The sequence below is a fragment of the Drosophila guanche genome, unplaced genomic scaffold (assembly GCF_900245975.1).
Source record: "Drosophila guanche unplaced genomic scaffold, DGUA_6, whole genome shotgun sequence".
Lineage (NCBI taxonomy): Eukaryota > Metazoa > Arthropoda > Insecta > Diptera > Drosophilidae > Drosophila > Drosophila guanche.
Genome location: NW_022995744.1, coordinates 7423314 through 7440080, shown reverse-complemented (window position 1 = coordinate 7440080; position 16767 = coordinate 7423314). Strand labels below are relative to the sequence as shown.

General features: G+C 41.4%; 2 protein-coding genes across 4 annotated transcripts; both read left to right on the top strand.

Annotated features, from left to right (window-relative positions):
- Nucleotides 1-223: 223 nt before the first annotated feature.
- On the top strand, nt 224-2532 carry LOC117579382 (leucine-rich repeat-containing protein 59). Its single transcript, XM_034265254.1, has 4 exons — nt 224-484; nt 987-1046; nt 1107-1373; nt 1448-2532. Exons 1-4 carry the CDS (start codon nt 377-379, stop codon nt 1997-1999), a joined length of 987 nt encoding a protein of 328 aa, XP_034121145.1. The 5' UTR covers nt 224-376; the 3' UTR covers nt 2000-2532.
- Nucleotides 2533-4616: 2084 nt separating this feature from the next.
- Nucleotides 4617-14988, top strand: LOC117579280 (proton-coupled amino acid transporter-like protein pathetic). Of its 3 annotated transcripts, none has more exons than XM_034265078.1 (6): nt 4617-4787; nt 9922-10004; nt 10087-10151; nt 12313-12559; nt 12625-13539; nt 13606-14988. In XM_034265078.1, the coding sequence occupies exons 2-6, from the start codon at nt 9990-9992 to the stop codon at nt 13771-13773; spliced, it is 1410 nt and encodes a 469-aa protein (XP_034120969.1). In that variant the 5' UTR covers nt 4617-4787; nt 9922-9989; the 3' UTR covers nt 13774-14988. The 3 variants fall into 3 exon arrangements, with proteins under 3 accessions (XP_034120969.1, XP_034120968.1, XP_034120967.1); XM_034265077.1 differs by having other exon boundaries at nt 4617-4798; XM_034265076.1 differs by lacking the exons at nt 4617-4787; nt 9922-10004; nt 10087-10151 and adding an exon at nt 12185-12240.
- Nucleotides 14989-16767: the final 1779 nt, after the last annotated feature.

Here is a 16767-nt window from a genome sequence, read left to right as displayed (position 1 = left end):
CGGGTTAATCTTTTGTTATAAGAAACGGTACCCCTTGGGAGAGGTACATGGCTCTTTCTATTTAAAATTTAGTTGGAAGGCTGATAAAACAACATATCGACGCTACAGCTGTTAAAGAGCAACATATGAAAACAATGACAACGCAACACAAATATTTTTCAACAATACTTTAAATTTTAAAAAGTACCCAGAGTAATAAATTAACACCATAACGTCTCGTGCGCCTTTGTACATCGATATCACATGTCGTGCCTCCGATAGTACTATCGATGTTCTACCAGCTCTGCCGTGCGGCCGTGTTTTGATTCGCGTTTTGCGGCACTTGCTTATTTTGGAAATTAAAAACGGAAATTGACAGTGAAGAAAAGGGGACAAAATGCCGAAAGTCGGCGAAAAGGTTAAAGTGAACGTGAAGGATCGCGTACAGGATGAGGTTTGCGACTTGAGTCTCTCGGAGCTGAGCGAGATACCGGTCAAAGAAATTGTGAGTAATGGTTAAATTACTGGCTAATTAAGACACCAGCGGCTATGTGGCTGGGCTGTGTGGTGTCTCCATCTGCATTATTTACCGTCCCCCTTCCGCTCGTAGAATTTTCTATCGTCTGGCAATAGTCTAGTCACTGCCTATCTCGCTTGCGCACACAGAGAGAGAGAGAGAGCTCCAACTCCCAATGCTGGTTTTGTTGTTGCCCTGGCTGCCTGCCGGCTGGCTTGCAATTAACGCTGACGTTGGTTGCTCAGGCAGAGGAAGTGATGTGTGTGTATGAGTGGTTGCTGCCTTGCTCAAGTGTCATGGTGTGTGTGTGTGGGAAAGTGCAGCCAAAACTGCTTGAGGGGGTTGATTTTTGGTCATGCCACCCCTCTCTAACAGCCCAAAAAGTAAAAAGAAGGGAAATTAGATTTTAAAGTATGTCTTTTCGGGGGTTTCTTTTTGGTGATGTGACCCCAAATGCTACTCCTTTTCAGTACGCCTTTGTCCTTTGCAGGCTTCGTTCAAGCGAGTCACCGTTTTGGATCTGTCTAGCAATCGCCTGACTAGCCTGGGAGTAAGTATCCGGAGAGCATATAATAATAGCACCTAGTTTATGGATATTTTCATCCTACAGCGGAACTTCTCAATTCTCACACGGCTGGTAAGGCTGGATCTAAGTAAGAATCAAATACGCAATCTGCCCGAAGATTTCGGATTGCTGCAAAATTTGCGTCATCTGGACCTCTTCGACAATTGCCTGGTTTACTTGCCTTTGAGCTTCGGCCAACTGCGTCGACTGCGCTATTTGGATCTGAAGGGCAATCCGCTGAATCCTACCTGGGCGAAATTTGTGGGTACCTGCTCCACTCTGAAGGACTGCCAAGAGGCGGCAAAGAACTGTGTAAGTGGGAAAGTGCCACTCCACTCGAGTGGGCTGAGTGGCCTCTTGTGTACAACTTTTCTCGCATTTTGCAGGTCAACGTCTGCATCCGCATGGAGTCCGTAGCCGAGCGTCAGCGTCTGGCCCAGGCGTCCCAAGAGCGTGAACAGAGTGCTGACCTCATGTCTGGCGGAGGGGATTCCCACAACAGTGGCCAGGCGAATGGTGCCCAGCCAGGGGCCAAGAAGTCGACCAAACCAAATAACAAGAAAGCGAAATTGAAGAAATTGGCCGAAGCAGCGGAGAACGACCTGACAATCAAGCCAGTAAATGCAGTGGGAGCAGGGAATGGAACAAAGTCTGCCAACCAGAAGACAAATCAAAAGAAGAAATCGACCAATAGCACCTCCTGGCTGAATATGATCCAAAAGGTTGCCCTGTCCACGCTGGTTACCTTCATGGTGCTCGTTGTTATCAATATACTCCTCATCTACATGATTATGTTCAAGAACCCGGAGATATCGGAAAAACTGGTGGAGTACATACCGCACCAGTATCGGGACTGGATAGTGACCAAGACGGATATCTTTCGTCTGCGCGTGACCGACTGGATCTCTGAGTTCCGTACTCCCCCGGAGGAGCACTGACGGTTCATTTATTTGAAGCCATAGTGCGCTGGGGCTTCAAATAAAACGAATCTCTAATACAATTCGGATGCGAGCGCGTGGAGAAATCGGAAATGTGTAGACCACCTGAACAAACGAGTTATACGACTGCGACTTTTATATACCCCACTGTATTGTGTATACTGCCATATACCCTCGTACTTTGCTAGACATCCAAGGACAAGGATTTTTTAACACAGCCCCGCATCACACACGAACACAAGCACACACTCTGTTGCTGTTACGGCTGCTGGAAACTCAACTAATATATCATCAAACAAACTACACTCAATCAATGAACACAACTTAACAGGACTCAAGTCAACTCAATCGAAAGCTAAAACCTAACAATAGCTCTTAAACTCAAACTCAATAGTAACTGAAACGCAGTTCCAAACTGTGGCCACACATAGAAACTACAGACACAGTCAGACCAGAGACCCTCATAATATCTATATAGCTAACCATACAGCTCTGCCACAGATCGCGGATCAGATCAGCAAACATACAACATACATACATAAATACAACGATATTCTGTAAGAATTTCCCGTGCAATCCTCAACTTGTCCGAAGTTCAGCTCAAATTTTATTAGTATCTACATTTACCACTCCAACTGATCGATCGATCTTTGGTCGATACATTCAAAATCTCAAAAGTGTACCAATTTTAGTCTCTTGCTGTAAATTGCAACAAATTCATGCGGTTTCATATAATTTATGCAAAATCAAATTAATTGTAATCTAAAAACAAAAAATATTGCTGATTTTTTGAATAAAGTTTTACATTTTAACAATAAATCCCTCAATGGTTAATCAATCCCGGAAAATGTTGTCGGGAATAAGAGGCTCTCAAGGTGAGACTAAACTTATCAATACTAATACAATTACAGTTGTACAATTTACTCATTAGGTAGTGTCAATTGGTACACTTGACAATTGATTTTCATTCGATTTCCTATATTTTATATTATTATCTTGTATTTATAGACCCTGCTGGACAAGCGAGTGTGCCCCTATCTTGGCGGATTTATTCATATTTTAATTGAATATAAATAAAGTATTTACTTATCTCCTTATACTTAACTCCATTGCTATTAATAAGCAAATAATTTCCTTCGAGTTCAATGAATTTACTTCCCAGAAACTAAATAACTGAATATGTATATATATATTTCAGCCAGGCAGTTGATAAGAGTCGCCACATCGTTAAAGCCAACATTAAAAGTAATTTCGATTTATCTACAACTCACTATGATGACACGAGCCGCCAGAGTCGTCCGTTATGGTCTCAGCTATACAAACAAAAATTTGTTTCCAACACATTCTGTCTCTAACTCATACATATAGTATATAATTTAATATATAATTTATTTTGGAGATTTACAAGCTGTAAAACCTGTTTAGATACGCTAAAAAAATTGGAAATGTAAATATCTTTACTAGAAAAAAAGTCTGGCCATATTTCGTGCCGAGTTAATATAGCAATAGAATCAATCTAGATTCTAGAACCCTTTCTTAAGGATCTAAAAGTCTGCTCATTAAAGGTTGAGACTAAATTGTGTTCTCGCATGTTCCTGAATTCCACTGAATTATTTATGTAGAAATAAATAATTAATTGATACATGACTTGCAGAAATGAATTTCATCAATAACCCATAACCCATAGAAAGTTGTAGAACGATAACGTAAGTATCTGGTTTAGGGAGGTGGCATGCAGTTCTTCCATGAACTTGCAAAAAATCTACATTTCACTTTTCTACTCAAAAGCTCCAATTTAAAGTTTCGTGTTTCATCAAATGAATTATTTGGCGCCACGCTTATGAAAGTTAGAATTATATTTCATCAGCCGTTCTGAGAGAGCTGAGACGGTATAAGCAGACCCTTTAAGAGAACTTTTTGTAAGCTATACGTTCCTTGCCATCCCTTTCCCCATCGTTTTGCTCTCAGCCATGTACAAATATTTGTATATGTATGTACATTGCCGGTCTCTTTATGGTGGTTGCTTGCTCTCTCGCTTTCGCCGCGCTCTTTCAGTTTTGGAAACCAGTGCTTAACTGAAACCACTGTGCGATGGGCATGATGCAATGATATAAGGTGGTCCCGTCGGCAAAATGGCACCCCTTACAGTGCTGTCAATAAGTGAGTGTGAAAAGTGCGAGTGAAAAGATTCTGCTTAGTAATACTGAGTGAAACGACAATGGAGTGTGCTGGACAGCCCTTTAATGGCATGGGGTTTAAAGTTGACCATTGCTGGGTAATGGGTAAAACGCACAAAATGTTGGCATTAATTTATTGAAATCAAATTAAATTTAACCAATTAATCAAATGTATTTTTGTAAAGTTCAAAAATGTTTTAAATGTTTTAAAATACATTTTTTAATAATAAAGATGACGTAAATGGGTATCAGTTCGAATGGGGGCGGCAGGAAGGCGTGGTCCAAAAGACTGCATTTTTTTCGAAATTCTAATTCAGTCTTACTAAATTTGTAGAAGTCTAGTTTTATTTTTAACGATAGGGAGCCACCTTATATTATGACATCATGGCGCTGGGTATATAAAAGAACGGCATTAGTGGTGACGCCGCTGAGTTTCTGTTCGACGTTCGCGCGTTATTTTCACGTTTCTGAGTGCCAGCAGCCACTGCTACAGTGCTACTTTTCAACTGTTGGCATTAACTGAGTGTCGAGTTGTGGAATATGTTGTATACTTACTGAAACAAACAACAAAATAAAAGTGTTAGTATCTCTGTACAGTACACGCGGAAAAAGTAAGCAAAAAATGAAGGCGGCGTGTGAATGAAACCTGAAAATCTATACATAAGTTAGGAAGAAAAGACTCGGAACGAAGGAAGCACATGGCAGAAAATGGGGTTTGGTCTCAAAATAGCAGCGGCAGAGTGCAACGGCAATAGAAGAGTCACGCACATGTTATGTATTCGTATTCAAAAGTATTCAGAAAAGAAAAGAAAACCGCTGTAATCCATTAAAAATGTCAAAAAAAAATATATATACACAACAAACAAAGCATAATTATAGATAAAAAGGGCTTCAGCACTGGCCCAATGTCAATTCTAATTAAAAACCATCGGACAGAACAAAAAAAAAAAACTGAAAACTGAAAGAATAATTTTTCTGGGACACGCGTGCAGTCTTGACGTAGACGTCTACAGCGACGACAATTTGCCAACGTTGCACCTGTCCCGTTATTTGCTTTACCTTTTTTCGAATTTTTCGTCTACATATCTCCCGTGACACTCCGCTCCAAATTTTTGGGGACTCTCAACGCTTAGAAATCATGAATGGAATATAATCATTATCGTAATTGCGCGCGCTTTCTACTAACTTCAAGTTGTGTGCGGTGCTGTTGTTGTTGTTTCGAGTGTTTGAGTGTACGATAGTTCAATGGCTGCGAATAGGTTTCCCCCATTTGACTTGCTGATGTTCCACGTTTCTTCTTTGTATATAGCAATACGTAATTTAATAGTAATTGAGCATTTAATCCAAAGGAAAGTTCACGCGATGTGTATGGAACGGATAGCCAGGCTGACTGCGGACCATGATGGTATAAGCAAGGGCCAGATCTACCTAACTGCGTCAATGCACACCCACGACACACCCACACTCCCTGCCATTAGAGAAGCTGACTCATCCAAGGACAAACCCAAATGCAAAATCAAACTCGAAAATAGCTGTAAAGCAAAAAAGGTTACAGAGCAAACCAACCTCCTCTAACAGAGGTGTGAGTGAGTGTGTGTGCGTGTGGTCCTTATCTCGCCCGTAATGCGCGAATTTTTTGTTAGTCTGTTATTGATTTTAGTATTGCTGTTCCGTTGTTGTTGCTGGTAATTAACAAAACAGAAATTTGTACTAGCCTCAAAGCAAAATACGCAGTAAAACTGTAACGTCAGAGACTGGAGTCCAACCAAAAGAGAGACAAACAGAGAGTGTGTGCTTTGTGTGGGAGAACAGAGTGCGTGGGCCGAGACTGCAACTGTTGCTTACGTGCAAGCAACGTCTTGACAGTTTGACATATCAATGCAGGCAAAAGCGAGACGGAGATGCAAATTCACTTTCTAGGGAAATTGATTGCTTGATAGAACTTTCATTCGAAGCAGAGCAAAGCTTGATGTTAGGGCATTTAGCCCTCGGTGCACGTCTATCATCCAGTTTGACTACACCTTTCGTTGTTTACCTCTATTCTTGTTGTCCGCCTGTCTGTGTCTTCCTTTCGCTCGTGTCTGTAATTTGCGCAATTTGTTCCACACCCACACACATTCAGACCCTACACTTGACCGCCTTCTTTACGGTAAATGTCGTGGCTACAACAGAAGAACCCACCCAGAACTGTCGGAAATTGATTTATTTTAGGCATAACAAATTTTCGCAACACACACAACTTAAAGAAGGTTGAAAAATGAGCGGATATCGATTGAACCATTGAGCACACGGTTCAAAAAGTACAGTTGATAAAGCTCCTTCCCATAAAACGGAATAATAATGAATAATAACGAAAGCCATAAGCATAATCTAATACGATAAAGTGACCTTTGCATATACAACTCTATATGAATAAATATATGAATATATGTGAAGTGTTATCAGAACCAGAAGTTATGCAAGGACCACAAGCCTGCATTTGGTGATGTGACTCTATCAGATAACAACACTGACTACTTATGGCACTATCTACGGGCTCTTCCTAGAGGCCTTTCCACGTGTCTCCATTGATAATAATGGAATAATAATGTGCTTACAGTCGTGTATCATTTGGACAGCAGTTTTTGTTTGATACATTTTCTCTAATGGCGTCGAAGTTGACGAGGTTTTTTTGGGGATCTTTGAGCTGCCCCACAAGAGAAAGCAGCTGTTTAAATATTTTTGAGGGCTACCCAAAGCCAAAGGCAAAGGTCACCAAAGGTAGTTAAGAACTGTGGAACATCAATCCTTAGTTAACAGCAAAAATGTATCGCTTTTGATAACATAAATTGCTTTTTAAGCAATCGTGTTCTATGCCTCAACCTTGTCACCTTCCAAGAACCAACTACAAGTTCGCTATCTGGGAAATTCCTCCATAAAAAAACACAAATTGAACTTCAAGTGTTCATCGCAGTGCTGACGGCGTTTCGGCGTGCAATGTTTCCCTTTAAAAATACCCTAAAATAAACAAGAACTGAGAGATACGAAATACAATACTTCTATTTGTTGGTCAGCAGATAACATAAGAGGCTCCAATCTCTTTTGTTTGCAGAATGCATTCCGTCTGTTATCTTAGAAAAGGAAAATAGGGGATGATAAAATATAGGATGATGAAATATTGGTTAAACTTTTCCCTATGCCGCCGGCTGCCGGTGAACTTGATGCTAAATATAAACTCATGTCGAGGATTATTTTCTAAGAATGAAAGGCTTATGTTATTGCTGACGCAATATTCGCTTACCGAAACGGCGGGGAAATACATATAAACATTATCGTAGAGCGGAAAGGGCTTGGGTACCACCGATGGCAAAGCAAAAGTTAACATGGAGTCAAATTCAACTATATGTATCTAACAATTTATAGAGTCAAACAAACATTTTAGGGGTGCAGCTTCCATGCATATAATTTCATAGATAAACCCGCTTAACACGTGGTAACGCGTATTGGTACTGAATGGATCGACCGGGTGGTTTTTCTCAGAGAGGACTACTACAGCGAGAGAGAGCCAACTATTTATGCCCAGATGTTCAAGGAATGCAACTGCGACTTTTTTTCTGCCTGTCGGCATTTTCTGTCGACAGAATTCGCTGTCTTCGTCAATGTTAGACCCTATTAATAATAATAAGACATTGGTGTTTTCGACATTTGTATGTACGATGTACAAGTGTAAATACATACATATGTATGTATGTATTACACATTGCCAAAATGTCAATTTCAAGGTTTTAATTCGAATTTTTGTGATCTGTCACGTCTTAACGAGACAGGTGATAATTGGTTGAGTGATCTTCAGGCAGTTTTGAAATAGATCTACAAACAAAGAGAGCGAGAAAAAATCTAGAAATGATGCTAATCTAATGATGCTAATGAGAGCTTTAGCAGAAAAAGAGAAACAATACTTTGTGTCTATTTTATCAGTGCAAGGTAACTACAAATAATGATAGAAAAGGAAAAGCAAAGAGCTCTCTCTACCTGTTCTCTGAATACCAATGTGTGAATACTTATAAAATAAACATATGTATGTTTATAAATAAATTCATTTTACATGACTTCTTTCATGTACAATGTATTAAAATAATCCTATAAATAGTTCGAATAGTAAAAGTAGACACGCACCCACGCAGCGAAATTTCAATTGAAATGATGCAATGATTGTCAATTTTCGATCTAGTCATTGCCCTCGAATGTCGGATCAGTGGTCAGTGGTCTGGTCTTTCTCGTCGTTTATGTGTGCTTTGAATCGATTGGTTTTTGGCAGCGTCATGCTCTCCCTCTGCGCTCACGCAACCGAAATGAATGATAATGCTACATATAATACTTATTCTTTCGATCAATCAGCATAGCGCGAAAAACCAGTTCAGACTGGTTGAAAAGCTATGCGATAAGGGCAGACAGACAATCACTAAAAATATATCACATATCCGAAAAGTAAATCACACACACCCAAAAACAAAAGAGCACTGAAAAAACCAAACAAAATGTGTGCCAACTTTTCTGTTGGGTGCCGTGTCGCCTCACTAGGTGAAGGTTCTTTTTCCCCAAAATTGTGTGTGTGTTGCCAAAATATGATGTTTCTCTCTTCTGGGAGGAACACTAAAATTTTAATTCATTCATTGAGCAGGCTTAATATTGGAAGGGAGCTCGCTCTCATATCTTATCGAGTTGTACGAGTGCCATGTGCGTGATTTGATGACGTTATTAGATAATAAATAATACACAGATACATAGAGATCAAACGTGAATCGATTTCAATGTCACATTTTACTGCAAGACAATGTAAATGGCTGCTTCAGGGAATGCAGCTTCCCAGACAGACGACCCCTTCGTGAGAGGTCAACCAAGTTCATTCAACCTTGTGGCGAAATATGCCAAATATGCGGAATGGAACGTGGAACATGACCACAACAAACGGCTAAAAACTGTCCACGAAGCGTGTGTAGAGTAGGGAAACAAATACGGGAGCGAGCCACAAACTTATTCACATAAATATATCATTTATCAGATACCACTCGACACCAACTTCAGCGTCGCAATTTAACCCCTGAACGGCGGGGTTCTTTTTCTCTTATGTTTTGGAATTCTTGGCAGCAATTTGGTGACAAGGCCAGACCATGCTGAACAAAAGTCGATTTTGGGGCGAGGGCAAAGTACAGACCACATGACAACAAGCCACTCCCACTCACATGGATATGGACTGTGAGTTGGTTTTTGTGAAAACTTGCACATGTGACCGGGATTTGACGTATTAATAATAGATCCATTCTATCCTAGGGGGGCCCACAACAACCTGAAACAATTAACCGAAAATGTGTCATTGACCAAAGAACCCATATGGCTTGATCTAAAAATAGAGACTCATTAGAGCGGCAGGTTGAAACCAGAAAATAAACTGAAATCTAGAGAAGAAAAATGAAAGAATGGCTCTTTCATTCGTATGCAAATTTATCTGCATCAATTGATTCAAACTGCTTCAAATTGAAATTGAGCAGCACAAAACAATTAAACGGGGGGCGGGGCGGGAGTGCGATTGTGAGTGGAATTGTAAGTAATTTAACGACACGAATCGCAGTCAATCAAATCGAATCAAGTGAGAATGTCTGGCTGGGAATTCTATTAGTTTAAGGATTGGCGGCAATATCTTGTCTCAATTAAAATTCATTATTAAATCAATCTACAAATTGTATTCTTTTCTCCCTTTGATTGCAGTCTCTGTTGTACACTGAGGAAAAAAGTCACTTGAAGAGCTGACACACAGACACCACACCACACCCAAAATGGTGAACATTGTGGTAAGTAGTTTCTACCTTTTTTATTCATTAAATGTCAACACTCATTCATTCGTTTGAATTGTATCTTTTTGCTGCTGTACAGGATGGCGGCGCCAAGCCTGCGGCCCAGGAAATGGAGCAGTTCCTGCCGGGCGAAGGAGGAATCAAGTGAGTTTTTGTCGTTTGCTAAAAATAAGCAATGTATTAAGCGATTGCCCTTGTGGCATGTGTGTGCCAATTAAGAGATAGTCGTGCTAATTGGTTCATAATGCCGCCATAGGCAATTGACTAAAAGCTGCTGACATGCTCCGCTCCGACTTTGCCCCGGCTGACTTTTGAAGCCGCCCGGAACTTTAGCAGCACCGAGCCAGCGAGCGCCAGAGATTGATTCCAATTACTATCTGCCAGACTGCAAATTTAACGCTTTAGAGCGGGGGCTTCGAGCATGGACTTAGTGTTAGTTGCACATTTGATAACGAGGTTAGACCAAAACTAACTGTATAATCAAATAGTCTGCTGCAACCACTCACGTAACAGCGTCGACCGTAGCCCTAACGAGTACTAAAGTCAATATAATGGAAATTCCAACGTTAGTACGCAAATACAGAAATAAATCACCTTACATCAATGCATATGAGTGATAGTGAAGCTCAAGAGGTCTCTCAAAAATATAGGTATACCATATATGGCAGGTATTATCTGTAGCTGGCAAACGTTCAGCAGCCGTTGTATGAATGCACACTGTTTGCTGATCTGGCTACCAGATGCAAATGAGATTGTCATGTAAATAAACAGTGAGATAAATATGCATAAACTTTAATCTGGCTTGTTTTGATCGTTAAGATACATTTTAAATGTCCAGGAAGATGCCCTTCAAGATGATCTTTGATCAGGGCAGCTACAAATCTGGAAAACACATACGGTCTACGGTGTTTGTTTGGCTTTTTTTTTAGCATGAACTTGTTGTTTGGATGGGACTGCTGTATTCGCAAATAAGAATATAGATTGAATCAATGAACTACAGCTGATAACCCCTGAGACGTTAGCTCTTGAACTGATAGGAATTTTTAAATTGGAAAAAAGTAATCATATATTTATAATATACGATAGTATAGTGTACTTTACACAAATAAACAATCAAATATTAGTATGACAAAAAAACTGTTCCGTCATTCAAATTACTTACATCCGGCACTTGAAATATGATTACTATAGAAATATACGCTAGCTGTCATGAAAATGGTTTATAAATGTAATATTAGCATTAACTATTGAATCATTCCGAACATTCCGCGTGTCTGCTCACAGAACCATGAACTTGAAATTCTTTCAAGCTTTGTCTATTTTCTAGTTAAATTATGTCTAACGAAGCTATGATCTATTTATAAATCATGTGCTCCTGGTCTTAGGAATGTTAATTCATACAAATTCATACTATTCTTATGATATTAAGAAAAAGATAATTTCAATAAATCAGGGCAGGATATATATTTGGCCAAAAAGAAGTCACATAAATTGTTGCTGCTAAACAAATATTTGACATGCCCTAACTACATGTCTCAGTGACGCCATCTGACGCCACATGCATGCGAATTCTACACCACGCAAACTTGACATGCAGTTAAGCATTTATTTGCGCCAATGTGGCGCCACCTATCGTTAAAAGAATGCATTCAGAAGGCCGTTTAGGCGGGTGTATGGCTCCTAGTGGAAGGCTTATTCTGATCTCCTCTTTATTCAGTGTAGAAGAAAATCCCCAACGCCATTTCTTAGAGAGAACTTATAGGAGCACAGCAGCTAAGCCAGTTGCTGCTTCGACCTATGCGTTTGCTGCTTGACGCTTTCGTTGGCAGTTTTCTTGTTTTATGGCTGATGCAACCGAAACGGCAATGCGAGTCAGGCATAGGAATGGAATGGAATGAGATCCATAGATTCATGCGATCAATTGGCCCGAACAGGCCAATCAGAAGCGGCCTCACCAAATTCGGACGGACAACAACAGTAGCAGTCTAGAGCCCCTACCACGCCCCGGCCCGACATTAAATTACAAGTGTAGTATTATGAGCCCAGACCAGACCCCCGGCTGTTGTAATTGCAGATGCAGCAATTCAGTTGCAAGAGAATTTCACTGTCAGCAGACATATAAGAAAACGCGACACTTTCGGGGCGAGCTTCAGTTGTGGAAGACAACAGCCAACAGCAGCAGCAGCAGCAGCATGAGAATGAGCGATCAAGAACCAACAAATGTGGAGCTGAGGTTCCCCTTCCTCCTCAAAGACAAAGTTGAAAGTGCTAGAAACTGAACTCGTTTGTTCTCTCTTCATTACAGATACCATATACAGCCACGCAAATCGGACAACGAACAGGGCCTCGGCAACACTGAGTTCAATCCGTTTACACATCGCGACAATGAGCATCCCACGAGCGATAATGAAACGCTTACGCATTTGCTTAAGGCCTCCCTGGGCACTGGCATCCTGGGCATGCCCATAGCCTTCATGTACTCTGGAATTATAATGGGAATCTTCGCCACCATCTTCACCGCCTTTGTGTGCACGCACTGCAGTTACGTGCTGGTAAGTAGCCAACAGCCACAATCTATCATTTAGCTTAAATCTAATCTAATTTATCTTTCTTTCAGGTTAAATGCGGCCACAAACTGTACTACAAGACACGTCGCACCAAGATGACATTTGCTGAAATTGCCGAGTCTGCATTCCAGAAGGGCCCCAAGTGGTGCCGAGGCTTTGCTCCCGTGGCCAAGTTCTCGATATTGTTTGGCCTGTTCCTCACGTACTTCGGCACCTGTTCGGTGTACACCGTGATTGTGGCCAAGAACTTTGAGCAGTTGATTGAGCACTGGACGGGATCCGCTGTATCCTCGCGTCTGCTCATCTGCGCCCTGTTGGTGCCACTGATCCTGATTGCTTGGGTGCCGAATCTCAAATACTTGGCCCCCGTCTCGATGGTTGCCAATGTGTTCATGGGCCTGGGTCTGGGCATTACCTTCTACTATCTGACGCAGGATCTGCCACCCGTCGAGTCGCGCAATTATTTGGTGCTGGGCACCTTGCCGTCCTTCTTCTCCATCACCATCTTTGCAATGGAGGCCATCGGAGTGGTGATGCCGCTGGAGAACAACATGAAGACGCCACAGAATTTCCTCGGACTCTGCGGAGTGCTCAGCCAGGGCATGTCCGGCGTGACACTCATCTACATGCTGTTGGGTTTCCTTGGCTATCTGCGCTACGGTGAGGACACGCAGCAGAGCATCACCTTGAATCTGCCCGTCCATGAGTGGCCCGCCCAGGCGGTGAAAGTTCTGATTGCTTTGGCTGTGTACTGCACATTCGGACTGCAGTTCTATGTGTGCCTGGAGATCGTCTGGGATGGCATCAAGGAGAAGTGCACCAAGCGCCCGATGCTGGTCAACTATGTGCTGCGCACTGTCCTGGTGACAGCTGCCGTTGTCCTGGCCATTTCCGTGCCCACAATCGCGCCCTTCATGGGCCTCATCGGAGCTTTCTGCTTTTCCATTCTGGGACTGATATTCCCCGTAAGTTTAACACGGAAATTACCTAAAAGTTCCCTTGATCAAGCTCCGTTTATGTCATTGTTTTAGGTTCTTATTGAGCTGGTCATCCATTGGGACACTGGATTCGGCAAATACAATTGGATTCTGTGGAAGAACATTGTCATCTGCATCTGCGGAGTTGCAGCACTTGTCTTTGGCTCCCTCGCAGCCATCCGAGACATTATTGCTGTCTACTCCGAAGTGGCACCTCAATAAGTTCGTCACCCGTCAGAGGAGTTGAAGGATTTGAGGAGGATTGAGATGCGCCGAGATATACCAATGGGTATAGGAACGCTTAAGGGAGAACCAAAACAGCGGCAGTGGATCCGCTTCCTAGAGATCATCTAATTATTGTTAGATGTAAAACCAGCGCCCACATTTTGTACATTTTTCGTCTGTTGCTTAGTGTCGTCTGTTGATTATTTCGGGACCTGTGGAAGCGTATCTACAATACACTGAATAAGTGCCTACCTACTACTACTACAACTACACATACACAGCACCAACTATGCCACTATGCCGGTTAAGCACGTTTAGAACACTTGCAATTACATAACATAAAGTAGAGAGTAGAGAGTATACAAACACAACCACCTCCGCCACGTAATCTAAGGTAGTTGATAGGTCTGGAGGCAGGGAAGATGCCACTTTGCATGCATTTAGTACACATCAGAGCGGAGAGCAGGTCGAATTGATTTCAAGTGATCTCTTAAAGTTCCCAAAATGTTTGCAGAATCCTTCTGATAACTGAAAACTGTACTAAATGCACTTGATGAGCAGGCAAACAAAATTTTGAATTGTTTTACGTACGATTTGGTACAGATCTAAAAGTATAAAAAGGAAAAACAAAAAAAGACTTAGGTAGTCCTGCAATCTCTTCAATTAGGGCCCTTTACTCCTTACCAGCCCTCACTCTCTCTCTCTCTATCTCTATCTGTACTACAAGAAGAAAAAGAGTATTACGAAAGCAAGAAACCAAAATTTGAATTCACCTTTCATGTCCCCTCCCCAATTATTTCCTATTTTCCACCGCTTCTTTTACTTTTTTTTTAGCAGAAAAGAAGTGTGTTGCCTACATTAATTTTAGCATGTTTTAGTTTGTAAGAAAAGTAAGAAATACTTTTAGTTAACGAGAAGATAGATGCTTGTGCAAACGGTTCGATCCGCTGCTAAACTACTCAGAGAATATCTATTTTGATACAAAAGCAAGGCAAAGCAAAGCCTGCCCTGGCGCATAACAGTGTGCACACATATGAAACATACATAAAAAATACATAAATAATATTCAATTGCCACGATATTCACTGTACTTGTTGTTGCATACGGTCTTTTTTTTGTATTGTAATTGTAGCTTTAAAAAACATTTACGTTAGCGAGAACCGAAATCCATCGATTGAGTAAAAATAAAAGTTGAAATTCTTTTTTATACAAGTCGGATTTTTTGTCGCATTTAAATTTTTGTAAAGGCAACGAAGCAGATTTATTTGTAAACCATGGACCTAAGTCTGTCAATTGTGTATGTACAATGTGTACACGCAGTTCTAGGTATAAATCTGCACCAATTAAATAGAAAGTATTTAGAGTTGAGACTTGTCCATGTTACATCTTCGGAACAATAAAATTATTAAGATGAAAGTTTACTTTTGGAAGAGTGTTTAAATGATAAAACATTGAATATACAACGTAAATATACACACATACAAAATTAAAATATAAACTAAATGTAAACAGAAAGAAAAGCCTTTGGTTTGACTTTGATAAAATATTCGCATGACCTTCAAATTTTCCTGGCAGCAAGAGAGAGCAACGCAGAGCTGTCCCCTGCGGGTTCAGCGCGTGGCTCTTGTGCGTATCGTTTTGGAATATCCGCTCATACAATGCCCGAAAAACATGCTCAATCAACTTCAATTGCTAATGGTTGAAAAGTCATTTGTTAATTGGTATTGAGTGGACTGAACACTGTGCTCGTAGAGGGGCGAAACGAATTTGATTTGTATTTTGCTGGCCCACAAATTGAATTGCAACGGAATGGCTTCGAATGCCTAATCCCACACACCATGTCCGAAGGCAAGCCAAGCCGGGTTCAAGCGGAGACAGAGAAAGAGCGGAGCATTACAGGCAATTGAACTGGACTGGACTGGCCGTTTGGGCCAATTAGGTAACCTCCGACGCTCCAATGGGCCGGCTCTCAATGCGAAGCATCACTCTTCAGAGACCAACACAGACACAGACGCAGATAGAGCACTCTGTCAGAGATCGTGGTCGTGGTCGTGGTCGTGGTATTGGCTTGTCATCTTTTGTGACAAGATGCAAAATGGAAAGGCATGCCAACGTGGGAATGCGGGGTACGACACTGTCTGCGGCCAGAGAGGGGACGCTGTGCATCCTTGACATCGCATTGGACCATTTGTGATGGGTTCGATGAGATGAGAGCAAGCGAGCGAGCCCCTCCAGGAAGCTCGACTCGGAGCCAATTAGTGGAAGCCAAACACACACAATAGTCGTCGAGTCTACAACGCCTTGTCTGGAGTTGTTTGCCGCGTCCAAGGCTGCCGATGATTTAAAATAATTAATCTATGCCCTGCCATGCTCTTTGCTCTGCTCTGCACTTGGTCTGGCCTCCTCAATGGCTGGAATGATGAGGTTGTTGCATTTTGATTGAGCCAAGGTCTAATTATTTTGACTGATTTTTACACGACTGCAGAAGTTGGTTTACTTTTGATTTTTGTTTCTTTTGTTGCTGTGGTTTCCATTTCGGACCCTTGTAATTTGTAATGTAAAACCTTTTGCCGCGCCGATTGTGCAATCTTTTGGCACTTAAAATTACATGTTTCTTATAGGCTCTTCCTCGTGACCGTTCTTATCGGTTCACCCTATCACTCTCGGATACTTTCTCCAACTTTCGCATAAAGCAATTATTATGGGTCTACTTTTGACACGCTCGCCTCATTCGAATTGTCAAATTTTATGGAATTTATATGCAAGGTGAATATCTAATTTATTTTAAACAGAAGCGTGGGAATGTTACCGACTTCAGGCCAAAATGGTTATCCAATACATTGGATAGTGATCCTCACTGAAAGGCCTACCCTTTCACATAGTCCTCATTCACTTTCACAACACTTTCAAGGCACTGCAGCCAACAAAACCCTTCGGAACACCGAAAAGAAAACAGCGAAAAACCAATTGAGAGCAAAGTGGCAGTGCAAA

What these genes read in the sequence shown, in the direction of transcription:
- LOC117579382 (XM_034265254.1), top strand. Translation starts at nt 377, where the DNA reads ATGCCGAAAGTCGGCGAAAAGGTTAAAGTGAACGTGAAGGATCGCGTA. An exon ending in AGATACCGGTCAAAGAAATT is followed by an intron (nt 485 to 986) that starts GTGAGTAATGGT and finishes TGTCCTTTGCAG; the next exon opens with GCTTCGTTCAAGCGAGTCAC. An exon ending in AAGAGGCGGCAAAGAACTGT is followed by an intron (nt 1,374 to 1,447) that starts GTAAGTGGGAAA and finishes CGCATTTTGCAG; the next exon opens with GTCAACGTCTGCATCCGCAT.
- LOC117579280 (XM_034265078.1), top strand. An exon ending in CCGGGCGAAGGAGGAATCAA is followed by an intron (nt 10,152 to 12,312) that starts GTGAGTTTTTGT and finishes TCTTCATTACAG; the next exon opens with ATACCATATACAGCCACGCA. An exon ending in CGCACTGCAGTTACGTGCTG is followed by an intron (nt 12,560 to 12,624) that starts GTAAGTAGCCAA and finishes TCTTTCTTTCAG; the next exon opens with GTTAAATGCGGCCACAAACT.